A 22,225-nucleotide genomic window follows, 5' to 3' on the forward strand; every position below is an offset into this window, starting at 1 on the left:
GGAGCACCGGAGGCGGAGGCGCGGCGGGCGGCGAGGCGGCGGTGCGGGATGCGCTCCCGCCGCCGTGGGGGCGCCGGGCGGCCCCCCTGGCCCGTGAGTAGCCGTGTGGTTTTGCTGCTCCGCGAAGTTTCCCGGGGACTCCGGGGCGGGGAGGGGCGTCTGTCAACTCCGGCACGGTCACCGGCCCGGGGAGAAGTTGGTGGAGGGCGGAGCGGGACCGCGGGCACGTAGCCTGTCCCCGTGGCGTGGTGGGGATGCGGGGTAGTGAGCTGGGAGGGAGCGGGAAGAAGGATGGGATGGGGATGGAAGGATGCTGGGCTGGGGAGGACCGTGCTCAAGAGGCTGTACGGTGATGGGAGGTGTGTGCTGGGACTGGAGAGCGCTGGCAGGAGCAGCAGGACTGTGAGCAGCGAGGGACAGCCCCTCTTTATAGCGGCACTTGTGCTTGGTCGTGGCCGAGCCCATGGAGGAGCGGGGGGAGTGGGCAGAGGGGTCCAGCCATGTACCTGCCTGCGTGGGAAGGAGGTGGCTGTGTGCTGGTGGGCCTGAGCCCCCCAAGGAGCTGGTGTCCCTCTGGGGCGAGCTCAGAGGCTAAGGTGACTGCTCATCTCTACACTGCATTGGCTGCTGCTGGCTGAGCCCCAGCCTGCCAGGTCCAGCACTGAGGAGTCCTGCATAGGAGGGACAGGCTCGCAGCAGCGAGCAGACGTCGCAGCAGGACCCAGGCTCATGGGCTTTGGCTGGAGCAGAGGCACTGCAGGGTCTGGGCTGCTGGGCATTGAGGAGCTGTGGAGCGGCACTGCTGGTACTCTGGGCAGCCCAGCTGCTGTGGAAGAGAGGTCTGCTGGGTCTGTGGGACGTCTCCTGCCTGTCCTCTGCCCTGTCCCTGTACAGCTGTGGCAGCCTGGCAGTGCTAGCAATGAGAATATGATGTTACTGGGGCATGTGCAGCATGGCGGCATGAGGTGCTGGGATGTCACATGTTGTCACTGCTTTGGGGTGCATTTGGGGTGCAGTGATGCCCTTGCTGCATGATGTCAAGAAATGTCGTGGAGCTGACTGCGGCCCACAGGGGGACATTGCTGCAGTGGTGGAGCATGACATCACTGGGGTGCGTGGTGAGCAGGGCAGCAATGTCACGGTGACATGCGGGGTGGAGCGGCCACACAGGGACCTCACACCCCCCTTCCCCATGATGTAGACTAGGGGACTTCCATGTGTGTACAGTGAGGACATCTGGGGACAGTATCTCCCCACTTGTGGTGAGAGGTCTGGGGCCCAATCACCTGCCTGTCCCAGGGTCCCCTTGCCACCCTCCTCATTGGGCACTGCTGGCCATAGCAATACATGGGCTCAGATGAATCCTACATGCTGCATCTCTGCCCTGGGGCCAGCATGCTCCCCCTGGGCTGCCTGGCTGCACCCTGCACGGGTGCCTTGGCACCCTCCCAGTGGCTCTGCCCTGCTTGGCACCTTGGCTTCATGTCACTAGCCATACTGCAGAAACCCCCTGGGGTGACCTTGCTACCAGATGCCACAACACAAGCCAGGATGTGACTCTGCTGGAGCAAGATAGACTGAGGTCTGCCCTGAATACAGGCAGGGCACCATGGCCTCAAACCCCAGGTGAAGCTTCATGCTGGGACTGTGGTTCTATCAAAAGCATGCTGGGAATGATGAGGCCCTTCTGCATCTGACATGCAGAGCCCAAGTCTGCCTCCCTTCCCCTTCCCAAAATGGCCTGGCTCTGGGCTGGGCATCCCTTTCCCATGGCACCAAGCACCGGATCCACTGGGAAAAGCCTTTTGTCTCCAATCAAGAGCATTGTTTCCTACTGGAAAAGCTCCATCCAGCTTGGAGGGATTTCAGCTGCAGCTGGATGAGGCAGAGGGGGCATGTGGTAGCAGTCCAGGCTCTGGGGAGTGGGAGCTGGAGTGGGCAAAGACAGAGAGCCCTGCCAATGGGCTGGGGACAGCCACCCATCATCTGGCTGTGGCTGGGAGTGAGGCAGCACTGCTCTGCAGGGCCAGGGGCTTATGTGGCAGCCCTGCACCCATCTGTCCACAATGTCAGTGGCTCTCCCCCGTGCTCATTTTGGTAAGCCTGGAGTGGGGCTGTGGCAAAGGCTCCCCCTACTTCACTGTCTGGCACTGCAGAGTGACACCCAGGGACTTTCCCATCCCTGAACAACCCGATGAGCCCTGTCCCCATCACCTGTGTCTTGAATGGACCCCTGCACCAGGGAAGGATCCAGGCTCCTGCCCCTCAAGAGCTGCTGCAGACAGCATGGCAGGGTAATGGACCATTACAGGAAGAGAATGGGAGCATACCTCTCCTGAGGATAGAGCTGGGGACACACACACATCTACACTGGAAACTGTGCCCAGGCTATAGATGGAGTTGGAGAGGAAAGGGGAGTAGGCTGGTGCAATGCAATGCAGAGCTATGGATGTTGTGGCCAGTAGGGTTAAGGTTTACTCTGCAGCTGGAGAACAGGCTCTTCCTGCCCAGCCATGTAGGCCTGGAAGCTCGTTATGGCATGGGAACCCTGGCCCCCAAGAGAGCCTTGGGACCATTCCCATCCCCAGAGGAGGCAGCAGCAGACTGTTCTCCACTATCTGTTGGGTCTGCTCGGGTCTCAATCTTGAGCACCTTCCCCTCTCCAATCTGGGCATATGTGGTACCACCCAGCTGCCACCACTTCCTGGGCTTGCTGAGTCCAACAGCATGGGGGTCAGCTGGCAGGGGGTCATTCACTCCTGGACAGGGGGACTGTTCCTGGCTGGGGAGGGCAGTCCTGCCCAGGCACAGTCACATGCAGCATTGTCCCCTTGCAGGCCAGGTGCCCCAACCACCCCTCTGGTTTGCAAGAGCGGACCAGGCTGCTTTTTCTCCCAGCTGGAGTGGAGATATGTGGGATCATGCCCACAGCCTGGGGACACACAGCTCATCTCTGGGCTCTTCCCCTCTGGACGTGACTGCCAGGCCTGGGATGAGGGGTTGTCCTCCTAAGTGCCACCTTGCTCATCACCTGTGCTACAGCCAGGTCAGAGCCAGCTCCGAAATCTCTGCAGCCTTGCCAGCAGTGCTGGCAGAAGCTGTCCTCCGCAGTCCAGGTTAAATGAGCCTCTCGTCCCAGTCTCCTGTTCCTCCCAGCATCTTCTCATGGCTGCATCCCTGTGCAGAAGCTTTCCCTGGCCAGGCTGGAGGGACCTCACCCTGCAGAGACCCTGGGAGGAACATTTCCAGCAGGATGGAGAAACTGAGGCATGTGGGAGTAACCTGAAAAAGTATCCCTGTGTTCTCCCTGTGAACTTCCCCAGCTCTGGAAGACCAATTGGACAGAAGACAAACTCATTGGGCCAGTGAATGTCTTCTTCCTCTGACCCTGTCTAGGGAGCAGTGATTGACATTTTGATTTTCCAGGACCTTGGAAGCCCGTGGCACCTTAGGACAGAGTGAGCTGGGCCTGAGCCTGGCTTTGTCAGCACCCCAGAGCCCTCCTGCTGCCTCTCCAGTCCCTCTAGTAGGATGGGCTGCCAAGGCTGGGCTGCTGCTCAGCCCCAGCTCACTGGAGTATGATCTTGTCCCAAGGGTGAACAGTGCCAGGACACCAGTGTGACAGTGCCCAAGGGTCCAGGGACAGGTGGTGTGGTGCAGGTTGGGGTGCTGTGGCAAAGGGTGAAAAGAGAGCATCTCCCATGCAAGGACAGTGGGCTGCTTGGGCATGGTGGAGCAGTGTGTCTCCTGAGCTGATGGGCTGTAGGTCTCTCCCAGGTGTCCAGGATGCTGGCACTGTGCCTGCTGTCCCTGGCCTGGCTCAGCGAGGGCTCCCAGCGCAGCGAGCCCATGTTTGCAGCCGTCACCCACCGCCTCCTCCCGCCCGACTACGACAGCAATCCCACCCAGCTCAACTACGGCGTGGCCGTCACCGACCTGGATGCTGACGGTGACTTCGAGATCGTGGTGGCAGGGTGAGTGGTGCACCCCTAATGCCTCAGTGACAGCAGGGACAGGAATTCCACTCTCCTCTGTGGTCTTGTGGCCAGCTGGGGGGTTGTGCACACTGGTGGGTGGGTTGAGGTCTGCAGGCACCCACCAGTGAATTTGTGTGTGTGTGTGCACCCACAGAAGGTGTTGATGCCAGGCTGAGTGCCTGTGTAGGACCACATGAGTGCCCCCATCGGTCCCTTCTCTGTGGGGCGGTGGCAGCTGCCCAGCAGCCAGGGTCCACCCTGCAGTGCACAGCCAGCGTGTCCCCAGGCCGTCTCTGCTCTGCTGACAGGACTCAGCTCTCTCTGGAGATTCAGTTAATTGGCTGGAGTTTTTTATAGTCCTTTATTGGAGTGATGGCTGGAAAGGGCCGGCAGGAGCCGGGGAAGCAGGGAGCCGTGTGCTGTGCTGCCAGTGCCCAAGTGGGGCTGGACAGAGAGCAGCTGCTGCCAGCAGGTCCAGTCTTGGTCAGGAAGAGCAGAGACCATGGTGTAAGCTTCTGTGTGTGTGCCGGCACTGCTGTGAGCTGCTACTGCAGGATATCTGTGTACACACCACCATCCTCACTCCCTAAAGAGGCTTGCACATACAGGTGTGCCCACCTGGAGAGTGTGCCCACCTTTACCCTCACAGATCCCATCCAGCTAGATGGAGGCACTATGGTGGCAGGCAGTCAGTCTGGCCCTTATGCTGCTCTGAACATCACTGAGGCAGGAAAACATGGGCAGCATTGGGAACCCTGGAGGGGTCTGGGCCACCACTCCCAGCTGTGCTGAGTCAAGAAGGCAGTTGGAGTTTTGTAAGCAGTCGTGGTGGCCGTTGTATAACTTGTTTACTGGTGCGTTGGGCGGGAGCGGGCGAGGAGCCAGTGGGATGCTCCGTGCTGAGAGGATTTGCCTCATGTGGCAGTTTCCTTGCCCTGGGAAAGCTCTGCAAGCAGGGACCTGCTCCCATCCTGTACTGCTATCTGCCTGACCCCCACTGGTGCTGCCAGACATGGGATGCCTGGCAGGGTCCTTGGCCTCCATGGACCATGCAGGTCTCTGCAGTGCCCATCATGGGGAAAATCCAGTATCACACCCAGTGTCCCCCCAGGGGTGAGACAGGGGCTTTTATCCCATCCTCAGTCCTCGGGAAGCCAATACCCCTGCTTACACTCACAGGTACAATGGCCCCAACCTGGTGCTCAAGTACGACAAGGCGCAGGGGCGGCTGGTGAACATGGCAGAGGATGAGCGGGGCTCCCCGTACTACGCCCTGCGGGACCGGCAGGGCAACGCCATCGGCGTGACAGCCTGTGACATCGACGGTGACGGCCGCGAGGAGATCTACTTCCTCAACACCAACAATGCCTTTTCTGGTGAGCCTTGCTGGCAGCTGGGCCCCAGGCACGGGGGGAGCCCCGGCGTGGCTGCCCGTGACCTTCGGCGTGTGAGGGATGTGTGCGGGCTGGAGTTAATTTCTCACTTGAGTGGCTCCATTGATTGATGGCAGCACGGGTGGGACACTGAGCCCAGCCAGCCACCGAGTCAGCACTTCCAGCTGCCCATCACCCTTTTTGTGGCACCCCAAGTGGGACAGAAGATTCCCTTCTGCCCCCTCGACTGTCCAGCCACAGGACTGTAAATCCCAGCTGTGCCCTGCAGCAGTTGTCCCCTTTGATCTCATGGCTCTCCTGTGCCTGCTGCACCAAGTCAAGTCCAGTGCTGTCCCTGCTCCTGGCATGCCTTTCATGGGAACAAGACTTACATGCTCCAAGCTGGCACCCCAGGGCTGCCTAGTTTGGTGCTCCAGCCCAGCTCTGCCCTGTGTCCCTGACCTCCAGGCAGCAGATCTGTCTTCCCAGTGCTCCTAATTACCTGGGCTGGCAGTGGCTGCTGGCACACCTGTCCCTAAATCAGGATCTGCCATTGCTGCTGTCACAAATGGTGTAGCTCGCTGACTGTGCCTGCCACTGAATCGATTTCTTTTTTAATTTTTTTTTTTTTTTTGCTTTCTTGAGGATGATCTACAGGGCTGTGCCTCATTGGGACATATTTTAGCTTAATGAGTTGATTCTTCTGTGTGTCTCCCCGTGGCCCTTAAGGGTCATGGGGCTCTTGCAGCAGCAGCAGCCCAGCCCTATGGCACTGTAGGGGGCTGCAGGGACAGCAGATATTTGGGGTGTTCTGGAAAAAGAGTACCTTTTCCACAACCTCCCTTGCTACAAAGCACCCTCCTCAGGAGGAGGCGGTGTGCTGGAGCCCACTGACCTGTGCCCCCTTCCCCAGGCATGGCCACCTACACAGACAAACTGTTCAAGCTCCGCAACGGGCGCTGGGAGGACATCCTGAGTGACGAGGTGAACCGGGACGTGGCCAGCCGCTTTGCAGGGCGCTCCGTTGCCTGCGTGGACCGCACGGTGAGCAAGCAGGGTTCTGTGGGCAGGGGCATCTTTGTCCCCTGCCACTCCCAGTGTCCCTTCAGTGGAGTCCTGGGTCCTGCTCCCTTTGCCCGTCCCATCCCCTGCTTGGCCAAGGGTGCTCCCCAGCCACCCCTGGACTGTCAGGGCTAGCAACAGCCCCAGCTCTAGAGACTGTGGATGCCTGTCCACACGGTTGCCACCAGCTGATAAACGTGCCTGTCGAGGTGATTTATGTTCCTGTCACCTGCTCTTTCTTCGTCCTCCTCCTCCAGCGGTTTGTTTCCAAATGATTATCGCTAAATCAGGGTGCAGCTACTGCACGGGACAAAGGGGGCGGTGGAAACTGGGAGGACCCGGCACGCCGGGGATGCTGGGAGGGGGGATAATGTGTCCCATGCCAGCTCTGTGACCAGAGAGCTCCTGGAGGCAATGAGGCACATCCCTACTCCTGGGATGCTTTTTGCCGTGGGCTTTGCAGAGCTCTCGCTCAGCACACAGTAGCAGTGCCCGCTCCCACGGAGCAATGAGAGCATTCACAGCAGGCATCCTGTGGTCCCCGTGCAGATGAGCCGCGGGTGGGTGGGTGCTGAGGCGGTGCTGCCGGCTGCAGGGCTCCGGCAGGTACTCCATCTACATCGCCAACTACGCCAGCGGCAACGTGGGCCCCCATGCCCTGATTGAGATGGATGTGGCTGCCAGTGACCCTGCCCGCGGTGTCGTGGTGCTGGTGGACGTGGCCGCCCAGGCTGGCGTCAGCAAGTACACAGGTACACCCGGCTGCCGTGGCCCTGCGGAGGGCACGGGGCGCTCCAGGGCACGGCCAACGGGGGAACTCGCTGAGGCAGGGCAGTGCAGCCCGAGGTCCGTGCCACGCGTTGGGCTGCCTGACTGCCCCATCTAGTGGCAGCCCCACGGCCCGTGAAAGGCGCCAGGACCATGGATGCACGCCTGGCAGGACCCTTGTGCCCAGCATCACCGGGGCTAGTCCCTCCCGAGCTCACAGCATCCATAGGGCAGGCAGCGGGGTTTGGGAACGTAGGCGTCGGGAGGAACAAGCCCGCCTGCGCCCCATGCTGCCCCACCACCGTGGGGACTGCTGCGTGCCCCAGCGGTAAATTGTCAGTAATTAGGAGTGTTGTCACCATGGCGATGGCAGTGATTAGGGTTGGGAGTGACACAAGCGGCTGCCAGGCCCAATTAGCTCCTGATGAGAGGGATTGGAGGTGGGCAAGAATGGGACGCTGCGGGAGGAGTGGAGGGGACGCGTGATGGGGGGGGGTTGGTTCCACCGTGTGGGCAACACTGAGGGAACGTGGGGAGCACAAACTCCCGTGGGGAAGCTGTCCCCTCACCCCGGGCTACTCTGTCCCCAGGCGGCCGTGGGGTGGCCGTGGGCCCCATCCTGAGTGACAGTGCCTCTGACATATTCTGCGGTAATGAGAACAGCCCAAATTTCCTCTTCCACAACCGGGGGGACGGGACGTACAGGGACGTGGCGGCTGCTGTGGGTGAGTAGGGGAAGCTGGGGGGAACACAGAGACTCTGGGGACTTCAGGGCAGGGGTGGCTCTGCCTGCACTGGATGAGGGCGGTGGGGGGACAGCCCTGGGGACCCAGAGCCCCACTGACCACAGTGGCTGAGATGCATCGGGGCATCCATCAGCGCAGCAGGGATGTAACCCTGCGCGTGGAGAACCTGTCTGGGGACGGTGGAGCACATCCTGGGAGGTGTGCTGGGGACAAGGAGGCAGGGAGGGGTTCCCGTCTCCCCCTGTCCCCTTGCGGTTCCCCAGGGCTGGATGACCCCTACCAGCACGGACGCGGTGTGGCGCTGGCTGACTTCAACCGGGACGGCCGAGTGGACATCGTCTATGGCAACTGGAACGGGCCGCACCGCCTCTACCTGCAGAGCGGAGCTCCCGGGCGCGTCCGATTCCGGGTGAGGGCCGGGAGCCCCCGCACTGGCGGCTCTGCCACGGAGCCACCTCGGCCAGCGGGGCTGCCTTAGCTCTGAATTCCCTTTGAGCCCCACCTGACAGCGAGGAGGGGACCCGAGGCATCAAAGCAAGACCCAGGTGTCCTGCTTCCTGTGCCTATTGTCGGGCCGTGTCCATGCAGGACATCGCCACCCCCAAGTTCTCCATGCCGTCCCCCGTCCGCACCGTCATCGCAGCCGACTTCGACAACGATCAGGAGCTGGAGGTTTTCTTCAACAACATCGCTTACCGCGGCTCCTCCGCCAACCGCCTGTTCCGGTAGGAGCCGGCGGGGCCGGGCAGCCTGCACCCTGCACCCTGCGCTGGGAGCCGAGCAGCCCGAGCAGCACAGCCAGGCTCACAGGGCTCCTCTCCAGCAGTGCCACGGCTCGGGCTCGGCTCATAAAAGGCGTCGTGACTGAGCCCTTCCTGGCATCATTTACCAGCCACTGTGATCGTGCCTGCAGCAGCCCCTGGGGTCCCCAGCACCGCTGATTAGCAGCTGTGTGAAAACTTCTTCATGGCTCCTGTTAATTGTGGGGGTCAAGTCTTATTACTTCTGTGTAGCACCTCCTTGCCTCGTGTGTAGGGTGATGGGAACTGATTGTCTACCCAATGTTTGCACCCATAGGTGGGTAGAGGGCAAGGGTTTTGTAAGGAGCCCTTTGGAGATATCTCCAGGTTCCAGAGGGATGCAACAGACGCTGTTGCTACTCTGCAGTTCAGATCCAGAAGCTCTCATGAAACTCCTGCTGCCTCTGCATGGAGTGGGGATGTGCCAACAGGCAGGGGACAGTCACATCCTCCGTCCACACCCTATAGCCACCAAGGCTGTCACCCCTACCATGATTCTTCAGGAGGGGACAGATATGTCCAGGAAGGTTCTGAGGACTGCAGGAGCTGGCATTCATACCCTGTGTGTGTCCTTGGCAGGCTCATCCGCAGAGAACACTCAGACCCCATTGTGGAAGAGCTGAATCCAGGGGATGCACTGGAGCCAGAGGGACGGGGCACAGGTAGGTCCACCTTGCTCTGGCACAGCACTGCTTGGCACCTTCTTTGCCTGAGCATGCCACATGCCTGGCTGAGTTATCTGCCTGCTCCCCACCAGCAGGCTGGAGCTCCTGTCACCCAGGAATGGCCCCATGCTTTCTCCCTCCACCCATACCCAGCCAATAGTGCCATCTCCAGTACCCCAGAGACACTCTTGATGTGCCCCTTCCTGGGTGTCCACTGCTCAAAGCCAGCCTCTGCATTTGGGAAGAGGTCAGGCAACTCCCTGTGACCCACAGCCATCCAGGCACTGCCTGTCCCCTCCACTGCCCAGGGTGCCAATGCACCTGATTACAGGGTGCCAGCCACACTCCTGCACTGATGTCACCCCATCTTCCTTTCTGTCCCTGTGTAGCTGGGAGTGCTCCCATTGCCAGTGGAAGGCCACAGCAGCAGCAAGGTCTAGTGCTGGTGAACATGGGGCCAGGCCTCAGACACAGCATGATTCTGTCCTTGCAGGAGGTGCAGTGACAGATTTTGATGGCGATGGGATGCTGGACCTCATCCTATCCCATGGCGAGTCCATGGCACAGCCAATCTCCATCTTCAAGGGCACCCAGGTGAGTCAAGCAGGGACTCCTCGTGTTGTACCCATCCCTTCCATCCCTCCCAACTCAATCTCTCTGCTCTGCCTCCCTTTGCAGGGCACCAATAACAACTGGCTGCGCGTCATCCCCCGCACGCGCTTCGGGGCGTTTGCGCGGGGGGCCAAGGTGGTGCTGTTCACGCGGCGCAGCGGGGCCCACCTGCGCATCATCGACGGCGGCTCCGGGTACCTCTGCGAGATGGAGCCCGTGGCACACTTCGGACTGGGTGAGCTAGGGGGTCAGGGGGCTGCCTCCATCCCCAGCCTTCCCTGGCACTCCCCAGGGCAGGGGCCATGTGTGCTGCCCTGGTGTCCTGCTGCGCAGTAATCGTCCCTGCCTGTCACCCTAGGTATGCTGGGCTCCGTGTAAGGCTGGGGGCAGGCTGTCCAGCCACTGCAGCTGTGCTGCAAGGGGCAGCTGCTCCCTTCCCCATGCCCTGCCTCCTGCTTTGCCCAGGCAGTAGGGCTTTCCCTTCCGTTTAGCTCTATCCTGCTGCAGCCAAGCCTTCAGGGGTGTCTCTGCCCACTGCAAAGTCATCCCATGTACGCCCCTCAGAGTATATCCATGTGTGTGGGCTGTCAGCATGAGCACCTGGAGCTGGGCTCAGGGAGCAAGGGAGGACTTTGCCCCTCCATCCCTACCACCCCGCTGGCCTCCTTTCAGCCCCTGCCCACCCTGGAGACCCTCCCTTTGATGGGCTGCCCGCCTGCAGGGCGTGACGAAGCCAGCAGCCTGGAGGTGACTTGGCCAGATGGCCGCGTGGTGTCACGAGCTGTGGCGAGCAGTGAGACCAACTCTGTCCTGGAGATCCCCTACCCTCTGGATGTGGAGGAGCCACTCATGCCTGCCCCTCTAGAGGTGAGGGCCAGGTGTGGGTGTAGGGTGTGACACTTTGGGGACAGAAACAAGGGGCTGGGCTCTGCTGGCTCAGTGGCTGCCCAGGGGTGATTCCTCCCCATCCCAGTGGTCTCTGCTTCTTCCCAAATGCAGTGCGGGCAGGGATTCTCCCAGCACGAGAATGGACGCTGTGTAGGTGAGTGGCTGCTGGAGCACAGGTGTGCCTGTACCCAGGATGCTGTAGCATAGCCCCATGAGGGACACTCTGAGACTGGGAGGTGGCTGTCTGCCACATGGCTCCATGCCAGGTACAGCTGCTTGCCTGGCACATGGCCTGGGAATGGGACACCTGTACAGCTCCAGAGGAGCACCATGGTATCTGAGAGAACACCGAGAGCAATGTGCTAGGGCAGGAGGCATGGCTGGCATGTGGCAGGCTGTGTGCTGCAGCCATGAGCGATGGGAGGGGCAGCAGAGGTGCAGCAGGGTGGCTGTGGCCAGGCTGTGAGCCTCCTGGGCAGAGATATGGCTTATGCATGGCTGCCACTGGGGTGACCATCCAGTGTACCGGGGGAACTGGAGGGGCTGGCAGCCCCAAGCTCTCTGCCCAGACATCTCACACTGAGGACCCTCTTGCAGACACAAATGAGTGCACTGAGTTCCCCTTCATCTGTCCCCGGGACAAGCCTCTCTGCATCAACACCTATGGCGGGTACCGCTGTCGCAGCAACAAGCGCTGCAGCCGGGGCTTTGAGCCAAACGAGGATGGCACAGCTTGCGTGGGTGAGTGATAGCTGGGACACCCCGACCCCATGCCAGCTGGCATCAGCCCCAAAGCACCACCTTGGGATGCTGTTGCACCCCTGACAAAAGCCAGGCCGCAGCCTGCAACATGTCGGACCGCAGCCCAGCCACCTCCACCCTGGTTCTCTGTCTGTTTGTCTATGCCTCCCACTGAGCTGCCACTGACTCCCTTTCTCTTTCTCTTTTTCTTGCTTGTTCCTTCTCTCCTTCTCTGTGCAGCTCAAGTGGCCTTTTTTGGGGGCTATCCCTCTGCTGGGAGCTGGCTGGGGCTCCCCCACAGTGTCCTCCTCCCTCAAGTCCTCGGACTCTGCCTTTGTCTCTATGCACTTTAAGCCCTGCCCATAACACGCCAGAGCAGCCTTGGTGGAAGGATGGGCTGGCCTCTACCTGTCTCTCTTTTTCTGTCCTCGTCGAACCACCCTGGAAGTGCCGGCTGGGACATAGTGGGGTGACCTGCAGTGGGACGGGCATAGACCTGGCTGTCCTGTGCCATCTCTGGGAAAGCAGCCCTGGGGCAGCCTGGCAGTGCCCCTTCCCCCGCCCACCCCCCTGCCCCAGTGCTGTTCCTGCCATGCTGGTACCTTGCTCCGTCGCCTTGACACCGTACCATGTGCCTGCTGGTTTGGCCTGCGACTGTGTGCTTCGCCTGCCCCCTCCTCGGTGACAGGAACCACCTCCTCAGCCCTGGCAGAGGAGGCTCTTCCCAGCCCTGCAGGGGCAGGACCCTCCTGGTCTGGTTTTTAAAGTATTGACCTTACTGTTTGGAGTCTGACCCTGCTTAGTCCCAACAGTCTTCCAGCCCCTCTCCCAGAGATCCCCCAATAAACTATATCCCATCTATTAACCTGGTCTGCTGAGCTCTGCAGGGCTGGGCTGTGCTTGTGCTTCTGCCCACGCTGGGACCTGGCTGGAGAGTGGTGGTGCCCCTGGCCCAGTTCTGCACTGGACTATAGCAAAATGTGCAGCTCTGAAGGGGCTGGGGTGCAGCAAGCAGCCCTGCCTGCACCTCAACAACAGGGCTGGGCTGCTTTTCCCCCCTACATGCTATAACTCCACACTCCTCTCTCTATCCCCACCAGACATCGACGAGTGTGCTCAGGGCTTGCACAACTGCAGCCAGCTGTGCATCAACAGCCCTGGGGCACACAGCTGCCTCTGCCACCCAGGCTTCCGTCCCCTCGATCCGGCTGCCAGCCGGTGCCTGGGTGAGTATCTGCAGTGCCCCCCTGCCGCTGCCTGCTGCTGCCCTGGCGGCAGAGATGATTGGGTGCCCAGTTGTGCTCACTGCCCCTGACTGCTGGGGGGCAGAATGGACAGACTGTGGCTGTGCAGGAGCTGGTAGAGTAAGGACATCTGCCACCCAGCAGCCTTGGCACCAAGCAGTGGCAGGATCACCTGCCTTTGTGTCCCACATTCACCCAGCCCTGGAGCTGTCCCCCTCATGCCTCCTCCATCCCTTGCGCTGCCCATGCCACACACTCCCTGTAACTTTGGCACAGCTCTGACCTTCTCTCCTTCTTTCACAGACATAGATGAGTGCCAGGCACAGCCTGGTCCCTGTGACCATATCTGCCACAACAGCTATGGCTCCTTCCACTGCCACTGTCACCACGGCTTCTCCCTGGGTGCTGGTGGACGCTGCTGGCACAATTAGCCTGCTCTGGCGCAGCCAGGTGTTCCCTGCTACCCCCCAGCACTGTGCTGGTTGCACCCAGTGCCAACAGAATAAACCCTTTCCTGCTCTGTATTCCTTGTGTGTCCCTGTCCCAGGGCCACGTGCCTGCTACCTGTCCCCCTACTCCCCTAGACTGTCCCCTCCTCTCCATCCCCTCCGTCCCCCCATGCTCACCCTTGTGGGGCTCTGTGCAACCCAGTGTGAAAAGAGATACCCAGCCTGATTCTGTGCCCCCACAGGGTTGTCCTGCTCACCTCCCCAACACAAGAAGATGCAGGATAGGCAGTGGGGGAAGAAGCGTGGGGTTTATTGAGGAAGGTCTCCATGCAGGGGTGGGGGGGCTCCAGCAGGAACGTTGAGGCCAGGGCCACCCCACACACACATCATGACTGAGCCAAAAGAAGTCCCACAGGGCAGGGTCCTCCCTCCAGGCTCCCAGGAGAGAAAGGCCAGCTTCGTTCAGCCCTGCTCCCAGATAGAAATTCTCCTTGGGGTGCTGGATGTCACATGGACCCTCCTATTTCCTGCTATCTGACCCCTGGACCATGAACCTCCACACCTTGCTGCCAGGCTCAGGTGCCCCTCAAGGTCCCTCTGACAGACCAGGCTGAGAATTGGGGCACTGGTGGCAGATGCATGCAGGACACGTGGGCAGGAGAGGACTCAGCAGTGTGAGAGGAAGGGTCCTTATGGAGCTGCCCCACTGGGCACCCTCCCTGCATTAGGGCAGGTCATGGGGCAGAGTAGGCAGGGGCTGCTGGGAGCTGGATACAGGCAAACTCTGCTAGGACTGGGCAGGGAGCCTGCCTCACCCATGTCACAGCTCAGCCTCAACTGTGCCGGGCCATGAATGAGTCCAGGGCACATGGCACAGGGCATCACCATGCCCAGCACTGCAGCTCCCTGGCCTGGACACTGGGCTGGAGAGATGCGTGGGTCCAGCTGGGGATGGCAGCAAGTCATGCAGGGAGCAGAAGCAGAAGCAAGTGCCCAGTGTCCGGGCAGTGAAGGTTGCTGCTGGAGAGGATGTAGTGCCAGATGGGGGAAGGGGCCAGGAGAGCAGCAATGGGGCAGTGGGTGGCACAGAGCTGGGGTGAACGCACGGCCCATCATGCAGAAGAAGCGGCACCAGTGCTCTGCCAGGCCCCCTGAACGGTGCACGAGCAGCAGCTGAGCCACACCACAGCACCAAGGCAGGCTGTCCCCAGGAGGGGATGCAGCAAGAGCTGTCAGTGCCTGTGAGTGTGGGGTTGTGCATCCCCTGCTTAGCACTGCCTGAGGCTTTGCCAGTCCCAGCACTCCCAGCGCCTGGCAACAGGGACACTGCCAGCTGGGACTGCCCCTAGCAGAGCAAGCTCCTTTTGCTTGTGGCAGGGGCAGCAGCACCACGCACATGGAGGGCTGTAGGAGCCCCTTGGCAACAGTTCGGCTCAGTGGGAAGCACCTGGGATGCCCCAGCAGCAGTCTCTGCCCACAGTGGGTCCGAGCAGGGGCAGACCCACTGCGGGGGACAAAGAGCAGATGGGGGTGGACAGCCCCACCCGGTAGCCCCGGCCTCCCCCTGCTGCTCTCGCTGGGCTCAGAAGCGGGTGCTCTGGTAGTGCAGCCTGCGGAGCTCGGAGAGGCCACTGTCCCGGCAGTACGAGTCCCTGCAGGGACTCCCGGCCAGTCACCGGCCCCCTGCCCCGCCTCCACCGCCCCCGCTGCTGCTGCTGGAGCTGCCGCTGCTGGAGCTGCCGCTGCTGCACCGGTCCTCGTAGATGGAGATCTCGATCTGGACCCTGCTAAGGAACACCAGTGAGATGTGCCAGCCCAATCACCCAGAACCCACGCCCAGTCTCCCCTCACCCTTGCCATGCCCCAATCATTCCCGCTGCCCAAAGGATACGACCCTCATGCCACGTTCCAGGGGGTCAGTGAGCAGCAGCCCCCGTGGCGCATAGATCTTCTCATTCTGGTCCTGGATGTACTTGGAGATCTTCTTCAGGACCTGTCAGCACAGGGAGGGACACTCAGGGCCTGCCAGCTTTGCTGTCTACTCTGGCCTCAGTCCCATGTTCCCTGTGACACCCCTGAGCCATCCCTGTGCCCACTGGCAGCTGTGCCCATCCCTGAACCCTCCCCTTCACCTCAGCACCTTCTCATAATGTGTCTCCATGCAGAGAAAGATGAAATAGGCAGTGGCACAGGCCAGGCACCCCTCGAGGTATGAGCTGCCCCCAATCTTCTCCGCCTCAGCGTAGAAGCCATTTAGGGTTTTCACAGTTTCCTCAAAAAGTTGCCGCTCAATCTAGGACAGAAACCAGAGTGAAGAGGAGTCTGGCCAGGGACTGACTCCCTGCACCACCTTGTCCCCTTTCCTGGGGGGACTTGGAGAACACTTAACCCTCTCCTCCCTGCCCAGCTGATGCAGGCCCCTGCCCACCTCCCACCCGTTCCAAGACCTGCTGCACCTGCAGCCTTCACCAGAGCCTCCCAGCCCCCAGGAGCACCAAAGGCCTTGCACACCAGCCAAGCCAGCTGTGATTGCATGCACCCAGTAGCACTGGCTGGCCCAGGGCCATACAACACCCCATAAGTCCCCACACCTTTAGACCCTTCTTCCCTCTGAGTCCCCGTAGGGCACCCCCCCTCCCTGACAACCTCTCAGACTCCCTACCCGGCTCTCCAGCTCAGGGGGAAACTTTGTCTGGAACTGGCACGTGGTCCCGTCACTGTAATCCCGCTGCACAAAGACCTTGGTGGCCAGGGACGCGCTGCGCCGCAGCTCCTGTAGGCTGTGCACCTGAGGGCAGAGGGTGAGACGGGGCCTGCAGCCAGGGGTGCTGGGCATCCTTGCTGGAGGCCTGGAGGCCTGGGGAGCAGCGCCATTCCCCAGTGTCAGGGGCTGCAGGGAGCCCCTGGCACAGGCTGTGTCACGCCATGAGTACAGCCTGGTGCTGGAGGTGCGAGGCGGGGAGGGGAGGATGGCAGCAAGGGGAGGATGCCGTGGCAGCCCCTGCTCCACAGGAAGGAGGGTGAGTGTGAGTGCTCCCACCCCAGGCTGGTGTCTGGTCTCAGCCCCAGTGGTTCCTGCACGCGTGTGTTGCCAGCGGGCCATGGCCCAGGGAGGGCACAGCCCCCCGTCCCCAGCAGTGCCCCAGAACACAGCCAACCCAACAGCTCCCAGGCTCCCGAGCAGGAGCAGGGACTGGGCAGCGAGGCTGCAGCAGTGGCCCAGCGGGTGGGCAGGCTGCAGTGGGGCGTCTTCATGAAAAGGACCGGCAGCCCCGGCAGCAGGTGCTAAGCCCTGACTCCCCACAGGGTGTGAGAGCCCGTGCCAGCCCCCGAGCTGCAGCCCGTGGGGCAGCTTTGGTGGCTGGATGGAGGCACCAGGTTGTGCCAAGGCCCGTCCCCATGCTTCCTCTGGGTGCTATGGGGCTACTGCCTGCTCCGTTCCCCACAGACCGTCTGAGGCCGTCCCGCGTCCGACCCACGGCATGTGGGAGGAGAGCCCCCCGTCCCACAGCCCAACCCTGACCCGCTCCAGCCTTCACCAAAGGCGGCCTGCAGCCACCCTGCACCCCACAGCACTTCAGGCCCCTCACCGGCCTTTCTGCGCCCACGGAGCCCTCTCTGCCCCACACCGCTATCCCCGCGGACCCCCGCCCCACGCTGTCCCCCCGCAGCAGCGCACCCCACGCGGACCGAGCCCCGTCGGTGCCGCTCCCCGGCAGGGCAGGGCGGCGGACACCGCGGGCCGGGGAGCTCCGCCGCAGTCCGGCCCGGGGGCGCCGCCGCCGGGGCGCCCCCGCCGCGCCGCCCGCACCCACCTCCGTGGCCATGGCGCGGCGGGCGCCGGGCCGGGCTGTGCCGTGCCGCGCCGCGGGGACCGCACCGCACCGGCGCCGTCTCCGGAGCCGTGCGGAGCCGCGCGGGGCCGGGCGCTGTCCGCGGTGCTGCCGCGCCGAGGGGCGGAGGCGGGCCCGGCCGCCCCGTGTGCGCAGCCGCCCGGTCCGCCGCGGCCCGCCCCGAGGCACCGGGGATGGGCGCCTGCCGCCGCCGGCGCGGAGCCCCTGCGGACGGCGGCACCGGGTGCCCCGGGGCTGGCTCCGGAGAGGGGCTGCGAGGGAGGGCGGCTGCTGTGCGTCCCGGGGGTCCGGCAGGGCGAGTGCCGCAGCCCGGTATCTGCGAGATGCAGCCGGGCGTCCCTGGGGGAAGCCTGGCTGCCGAGGGGGCTGCCGGAGGTAACAGAGGGTATGAGCGATCGTAAGAATGGCCCGGCAGGGATTTGGGGGGGTCCACCGTGGGACTGGCAGAGCGCCCTGCCAAGGGACCTCATCTGAAGCTGTTTGTTTGCTAAGGAGTTGCAGCTGGTGCTGTGATCAGAGCGCGGGCAGACATCAAAGAGCAGAACTAACGAACTCCCCGTTATCTCTGCCCATTGACAGCTCAATTAGAGCCGGAGAAATGCCAAACGGGGGGAACAGAGGCTCTCCCGGGAGGCAAAGCAGGGGGGCTCCCAGCTGGGCTGCAGTGGGGCGAGGGATGCAGTAGCTGGGCACAGGGCCCTCAGCAGGCAGGAGAGCTGCCAGCCTGCCTCGGCACCTGGGCCGTGCTGGGGGCAGCGCCGGGCCCTGCGGAACATCTGCTCTGGCACAGAACATGGCTAACACAGATAGCACAGCTAACACACAGCTAACTCACAGCTAACTCACAGCTAACACACAGCTTACACAGCTAATACACACCTTACACACAGCTTACACACAGCTAACACAGCTGACACAGAGCTTACACTGCTTAACACACAGCTTACACACAGCTAACACAGCTGACACAGAGCTTACACGGAGCTTACACTGCCAACACACAGCTAACACACAGCTAACATAGCTAACACACACAGCCAACACACAGCTAACACAGCTAACTCACAGCTAACACACAGCTAACACACACAGCTAACACACAGAACACACAGCTAACACACACAGCTTACACACAGCTAACAGATAACACACAGTTTACACGCAGCTAACACAGCTAACACACCGCTAACACAGCTTACACACACAGCTAACACAGCTAACACAGCAAACATGCCATAGCCAGCTGCCTGCAGCACAGGGGTAGCTCTGTCTGACTCCTGCTCCCTGCTGTGAGCACCAGCCCAGGCTTTGGGCAGGGCAAATGGAGGCCTGGGGGTGGTTGGAGGATGGCAGGGTTTGTGACCAAGAGACCAAAGGAACCATGCAGTCAGGGACCCCAGCTGGAGGGCTTATCTTCCCCACAGACACAAAGCCATGGATCCCACAGCTTTTGGGGAAACCTGCTGCTCCCAAGGGTCAGAGGAACCCTGGCAGCCCACCCTCCAGAGCAGTGAGGCACATCCTGCCTCGATGGTGCCACAAAACCAAGGGGCGACCCTTGAGAGGGTGCTGTGTGAAGTCTCCCATGCACCCAAACATGTGCATGCACATTGGCACAGGCACTCGTGCATGCACTCAGGTGCCCTCCCAGGTGCACATGCAGTGTGCTCACACACCTAAGCCTGTCCCCAGATGTCCCCAGCCCCTGCCTGCCATCTCCTTCCTGTGCTGCATGCCACTGCCACGTCAGTGCTGGCCTGCCCGCCTGGCAGGTCCTGCCGGTTGCCATGGCAATGCTGTGCCTGCCAGGAGATGGAGTTTGCTCTCCTCTGCTGCAGTGAGGGGCCAGGAGCAGCCGGGGGGTGCTCTCTCTGCCATCCCAGACTCTGCCCATCATCCCACATCCTGTAGTGCTGCCCCAGGGTTGTCTCCTCTGGCTACACCAACCCAGCCCAAGCAAAGAACTTTTGGTTCTGGGCCCCATGTGCCTCACAGGCCATGGACCTGCTGTCTGCATGTGCATGTCCCATCCTTTGGTGGACATCCCCCCACTACAGGGAGCTGCCTTTTGCCAGCCGTACTGCCCAGGAGGTAGCAGCAGGGACAGCAGGGGCTCAGGGTAGCCTCAATGTGCTGCATGGCCCTGCTGCCCTCCCCAGACCACTGCACTGTGAGGGATCCTGGCAGGGCTCTCACCCTTCTGCTCCCTCTGCTCAGCCTAAAGGGGTGATTTTTCAGGCTGCCCAGCAGCAGGGATAGGCATGACTGATGCCAGAGCTGCCTTTACTCCCCTGCCTGGCTCCTCCCGTGCACCTGAGGTGGGCAGCTCTGACCTGTCTTGCAGACAGACCCCACAGATCTCTCCTTGCCCTCGGCCCTGGCTGACCTCCCAGAGGCCCTGTCCCTGGCCCCATGGGACAGACATGGGGCACACTTGATACCCTCTGGCCAGCCCTCAGCAGGCAATGTGCCCATCACACCACTGCAGGCATGGCCCAGCAGTGCCCCTGCTCCAAGCCCTGCTTGACTCCCAGTCCAGGACCAGGGGGTGTCCCCTGTGTGTCTCTGGGTGCATGGTGCTGCACCTCATCCCAGCATCTCAACCCTCCCTGCAGTACAAGGATGACCAGGGCCCATGGAGAACAGCTGGAGCCCTGCAACCAGCCTGGGATCAACCCCTGTGGCTCCATCCTGCACCCACTGCCTGCTGAACCCCTCTCCAGCCTGTCAGAGCTGTCAGCAGCTCCAGCTCTGCTTCAAAGGGGCCACAGAAGGGCATGGCAGCTGCTTCTCCTAGCACTGGAAGTGCTTTCAGTAATGGTGGGGAGCATGAGCTCACAGTCCCAGCGAGGACAACGGTGACATTTGGGAGGCACAAACACAGCGTGATTAGCTGATAACCTTTCCTGAGAGATCCCAGGTGTGTGCACCTGGGAGGGAAAAGGGAGGGGGACGAGGCCCCCACACTGTGAGCCTCTGGAAAACAGCTCCAAATGCCCCAGCCTGCCCCTTCACACAGGACAAGGAGAGTGCCCCAAATGGGCACCCACTGACCCTACAGACTGGGCACCCTGAGTGTGGACACCCCTCTGTGGCACCTGCAGCCCAGCTGTGTCCATCTGAGGGGTGGTTCCAGGACCCTCATTGCACTGGGAGCCCCCACAGAGGGTTTGGGCAGCCCCCCAGCACATCCCACAGAGTCCACAGGCTGGGAGACACAGCATCCTCCTGCACACGGGCAACAGAGGAGGATGTGGTTTCAGAGCAAGGTGCCAAGGTCTGCCACTAGCCAAGGAGCCGGCTGGGAGCAGGGACTGTGCGAGGATTGCTCCCCCACCGGGCATGGGGCTGTGGTGGGAGCAGACATGGTGGGGCGGGGAGGGACAAACAGCACTGCAGAGCAGGTCCCCACGCATGGTGCCACGCTGTGAGGGAAAGGGACCCCTCCTCAGAGGGTCTGCACATGCGACGTGCCCCCTCCCTGCCCTGCTGAGTGGGACCGAAAGCCGGGGGCCGGGATCGGGGTGTCCGGCCGCGAACAGGGAGGGTCTGTGTGCGAGCTGGCAGGAACTGGGCAGGGCCGGGAGGTGCTGGCTGGGGGCTGGGAGGGCGCCGGGGCAGTCTGGGCTCCGCAGCTGGGCCGGGAGCGCTGCCAGCACATTCCTGGGGCTGCCGGGCAGCGGGAGCGTGTGTGGGCGCAGGGCAAGTGCACGGCGATCGCTGACCCGCCCGCTGCCCGCCCCGGCCGTGCCACATCACCCGGGCAGCCTCGGCCCCGCGGTGTCCCCGGTCATGCCCCAGCCTCCCGCGGCCGCTGCCAGGCAGGACCACCCGCCCGAGCCGTGCTGCCGGCCCAGCATTGCCCCCGGCCAGGCTGCTCTCCCGGGAGCTGCTGTGCAGGGACAGTGCCAGAGTGCCGCCCCCTCCTGGGACTCGGCATGGCCAGCCCCGGTGCGCTGCCTCTCCCAAAGGCCCCTGCTCCACACTGGGTGCAGCCCAGGAACCCGTGCGGGACTGGGGCAGGAAGGGGGAGGGGATGGGAAAAGAGGAGGATGAGAGGGAGCCCACTCAGCCCACCCACCCAGTCCCTGGGGATGCATCTCTGCTGACAGAAACAAGGTCGGTAGCACCCAAAGCTGCGGCAGAAAAGTGGGTGGGACACAAGGATGGAAGGAGGCGGCCGGGACCGTGCTCAGCTGCTCCTTTCCTGGGGGCCTCCCTTCCCTGCTACAGGACCTGGTCCGTGCTACAGCCAGGCACGGGTCCCCCCAGGGAGGGTCGGGAGTGTCGAGGGAGCCCCCCAGGTGAGGTGCTCTTACTGTGTCACCCTGGCTGGCCGTCCCCGAGGTCCCCACCGCAGAGGGGCCAGCCCCCATGGCCCCGCTTCCGGACTCGCTGCTGTGACAGTGGCACAGGCAGTGACACGAGTGGTGGCACAGCCAGCTTTCTGGAGTGACAGGAGCAAGTGTCTATCTCCCAGACAGCTGCATGGCTGCAGAACGGACATATGGGCACCAGAGCAGCCTGAGCAGACAAGGCGCAGGGAAGGGTGCCAGCTACAGCTGTCTTGGGTCCATCCCCTTCTCCAGGGTACAGCCCAGATCAGCCTGGGACATCCTGGGTGGGAAAGGGTTAAGGAAGCAACGCGAGTGCAGCAGGGGCTCCCCAGAGCAGAGGCACAGACTCAGCTCAAGGTAAGGCTGCCAGGACACCCACGGGGGGCAGACACCGCTCTTGTGGGGCAGCCCTGCTCCCCACAGCACAGCCAGGAGGTGACTCAGGGCTCTAATGAAGGCATCATGGCAGATGAAGGAACTGGGGCAGCTGGCAGGGAGACCCTTGCTCAGCCCCAGCCTCGCCAGCCCCCTCACCTTCATCTGATGTGGTGCCAGCTGGCACAGCGGGCTCAGCACCCCCAACACCTTCCTGGGAGGAACTGGGGATGTAGAGGCCAGACTGGGCTGTGGGATGTGGCAGGCTGAGAGCCAGGAGCTGGTCCATGGTCAAGAGCAGGACAGTGCTGGCAGTGCCACAGGAACAGCCCAG

At 62.2% G+C, this 22,225-nt stretch overlaps 2 protein-coding genes across 4 annotated transcripts; one reads left to right on the forward strand and one right to left on the reverse strand.

Annotated features, from left to right (window-relative positions):
* Positions 1–13,400, forward strand: CRTAC1 (cartilage acidic protein 1). Of its 3 annotated transcripts, XM_066554524.1 has the most exons (16): positions 1–93; positions 3,778–3,974; positions 5,157–5,353; positions 6,264–6,394; positions 7,008–7,164; positions 7,771–7,905; positions 8,190–8,335; positions 8,515–8,651; positions 9,306–9,388; positions 9,885–9,985; positions 10,070–10,238; positions 10,725–10,870; positions 11,003–11,045; positions 11,489–11,632; positions 12,733–12,858; positions 13,180–13,400. In XM_066554524.1, exons 1-16 carry the CDS (start codon positions 49–51, stop codon positions 13,305–13,307), a joined length of 2,085 nt encoding a protein of 694 aa, XP_066410621.1. In that variant the 5' UTR covers positions 1–48; the 3' UTR covers positions 13,308–13,400. The 3 variants fall into 3 exon arrangements, with proteins under 3 accessions (XP_066410621.1, XP_066410618.1, XP_066410619.1); XM_066554521.1 differs by lacking the exons at positions 12,733–12,858; positions 13,180–13,400 and adding an exon at positions 11,873–12,497; XM_066554522.1 differs by lacking the exons at positions 11,003–11,045; positions 12,733–12,858; positions 13,180–13,400 and adding an exon at positions 11,873–12,497.
* A 214-nt stretch (positions 13,401–13,614) lies between these two features.
* On the reverse strand, positions 13,615–17,246 carry GOLGA7B (golgin A7 family member B). The gene is made up of 5 exons (XM_066554525.1): positions 17,141–17,246; positions 15,988–16,113; positions 15,466–15,618; positions 15,217–15,318; positions 13,615–15,102 (listed from the first exon to the last, which is right to left on the reverse strand). The coding sequence occupies exons 1-5, from the start codon at positions 17,150–17,152 to the stop codon at positions 14,998–15,000; spliced, it is 498 nt and encodes a 165-aa protein (XP_066410622.1). The 5' UTR covers positions 17,153–17,246; the 3' UTR covers positions 13,615–14,997.
* Between the last annotated feature and the right edge of the window lie 4,979 nt (positions 17,247–22,225).

This window comes from Molothrus aeneus, chromosome 8 (assembly GCF_037042795.1).
Source record: "Molothrus aeneus isolate 106 chromosome 8, BPBGC_Maene_1.0, whole genome shotgun sequence".
NCBI classification, from domain to species: Eukaryota; Metazoa; Chordata; class Aves; order Passeriformes; family Icteridae; genus Molothrus; species Molothrus aeneus.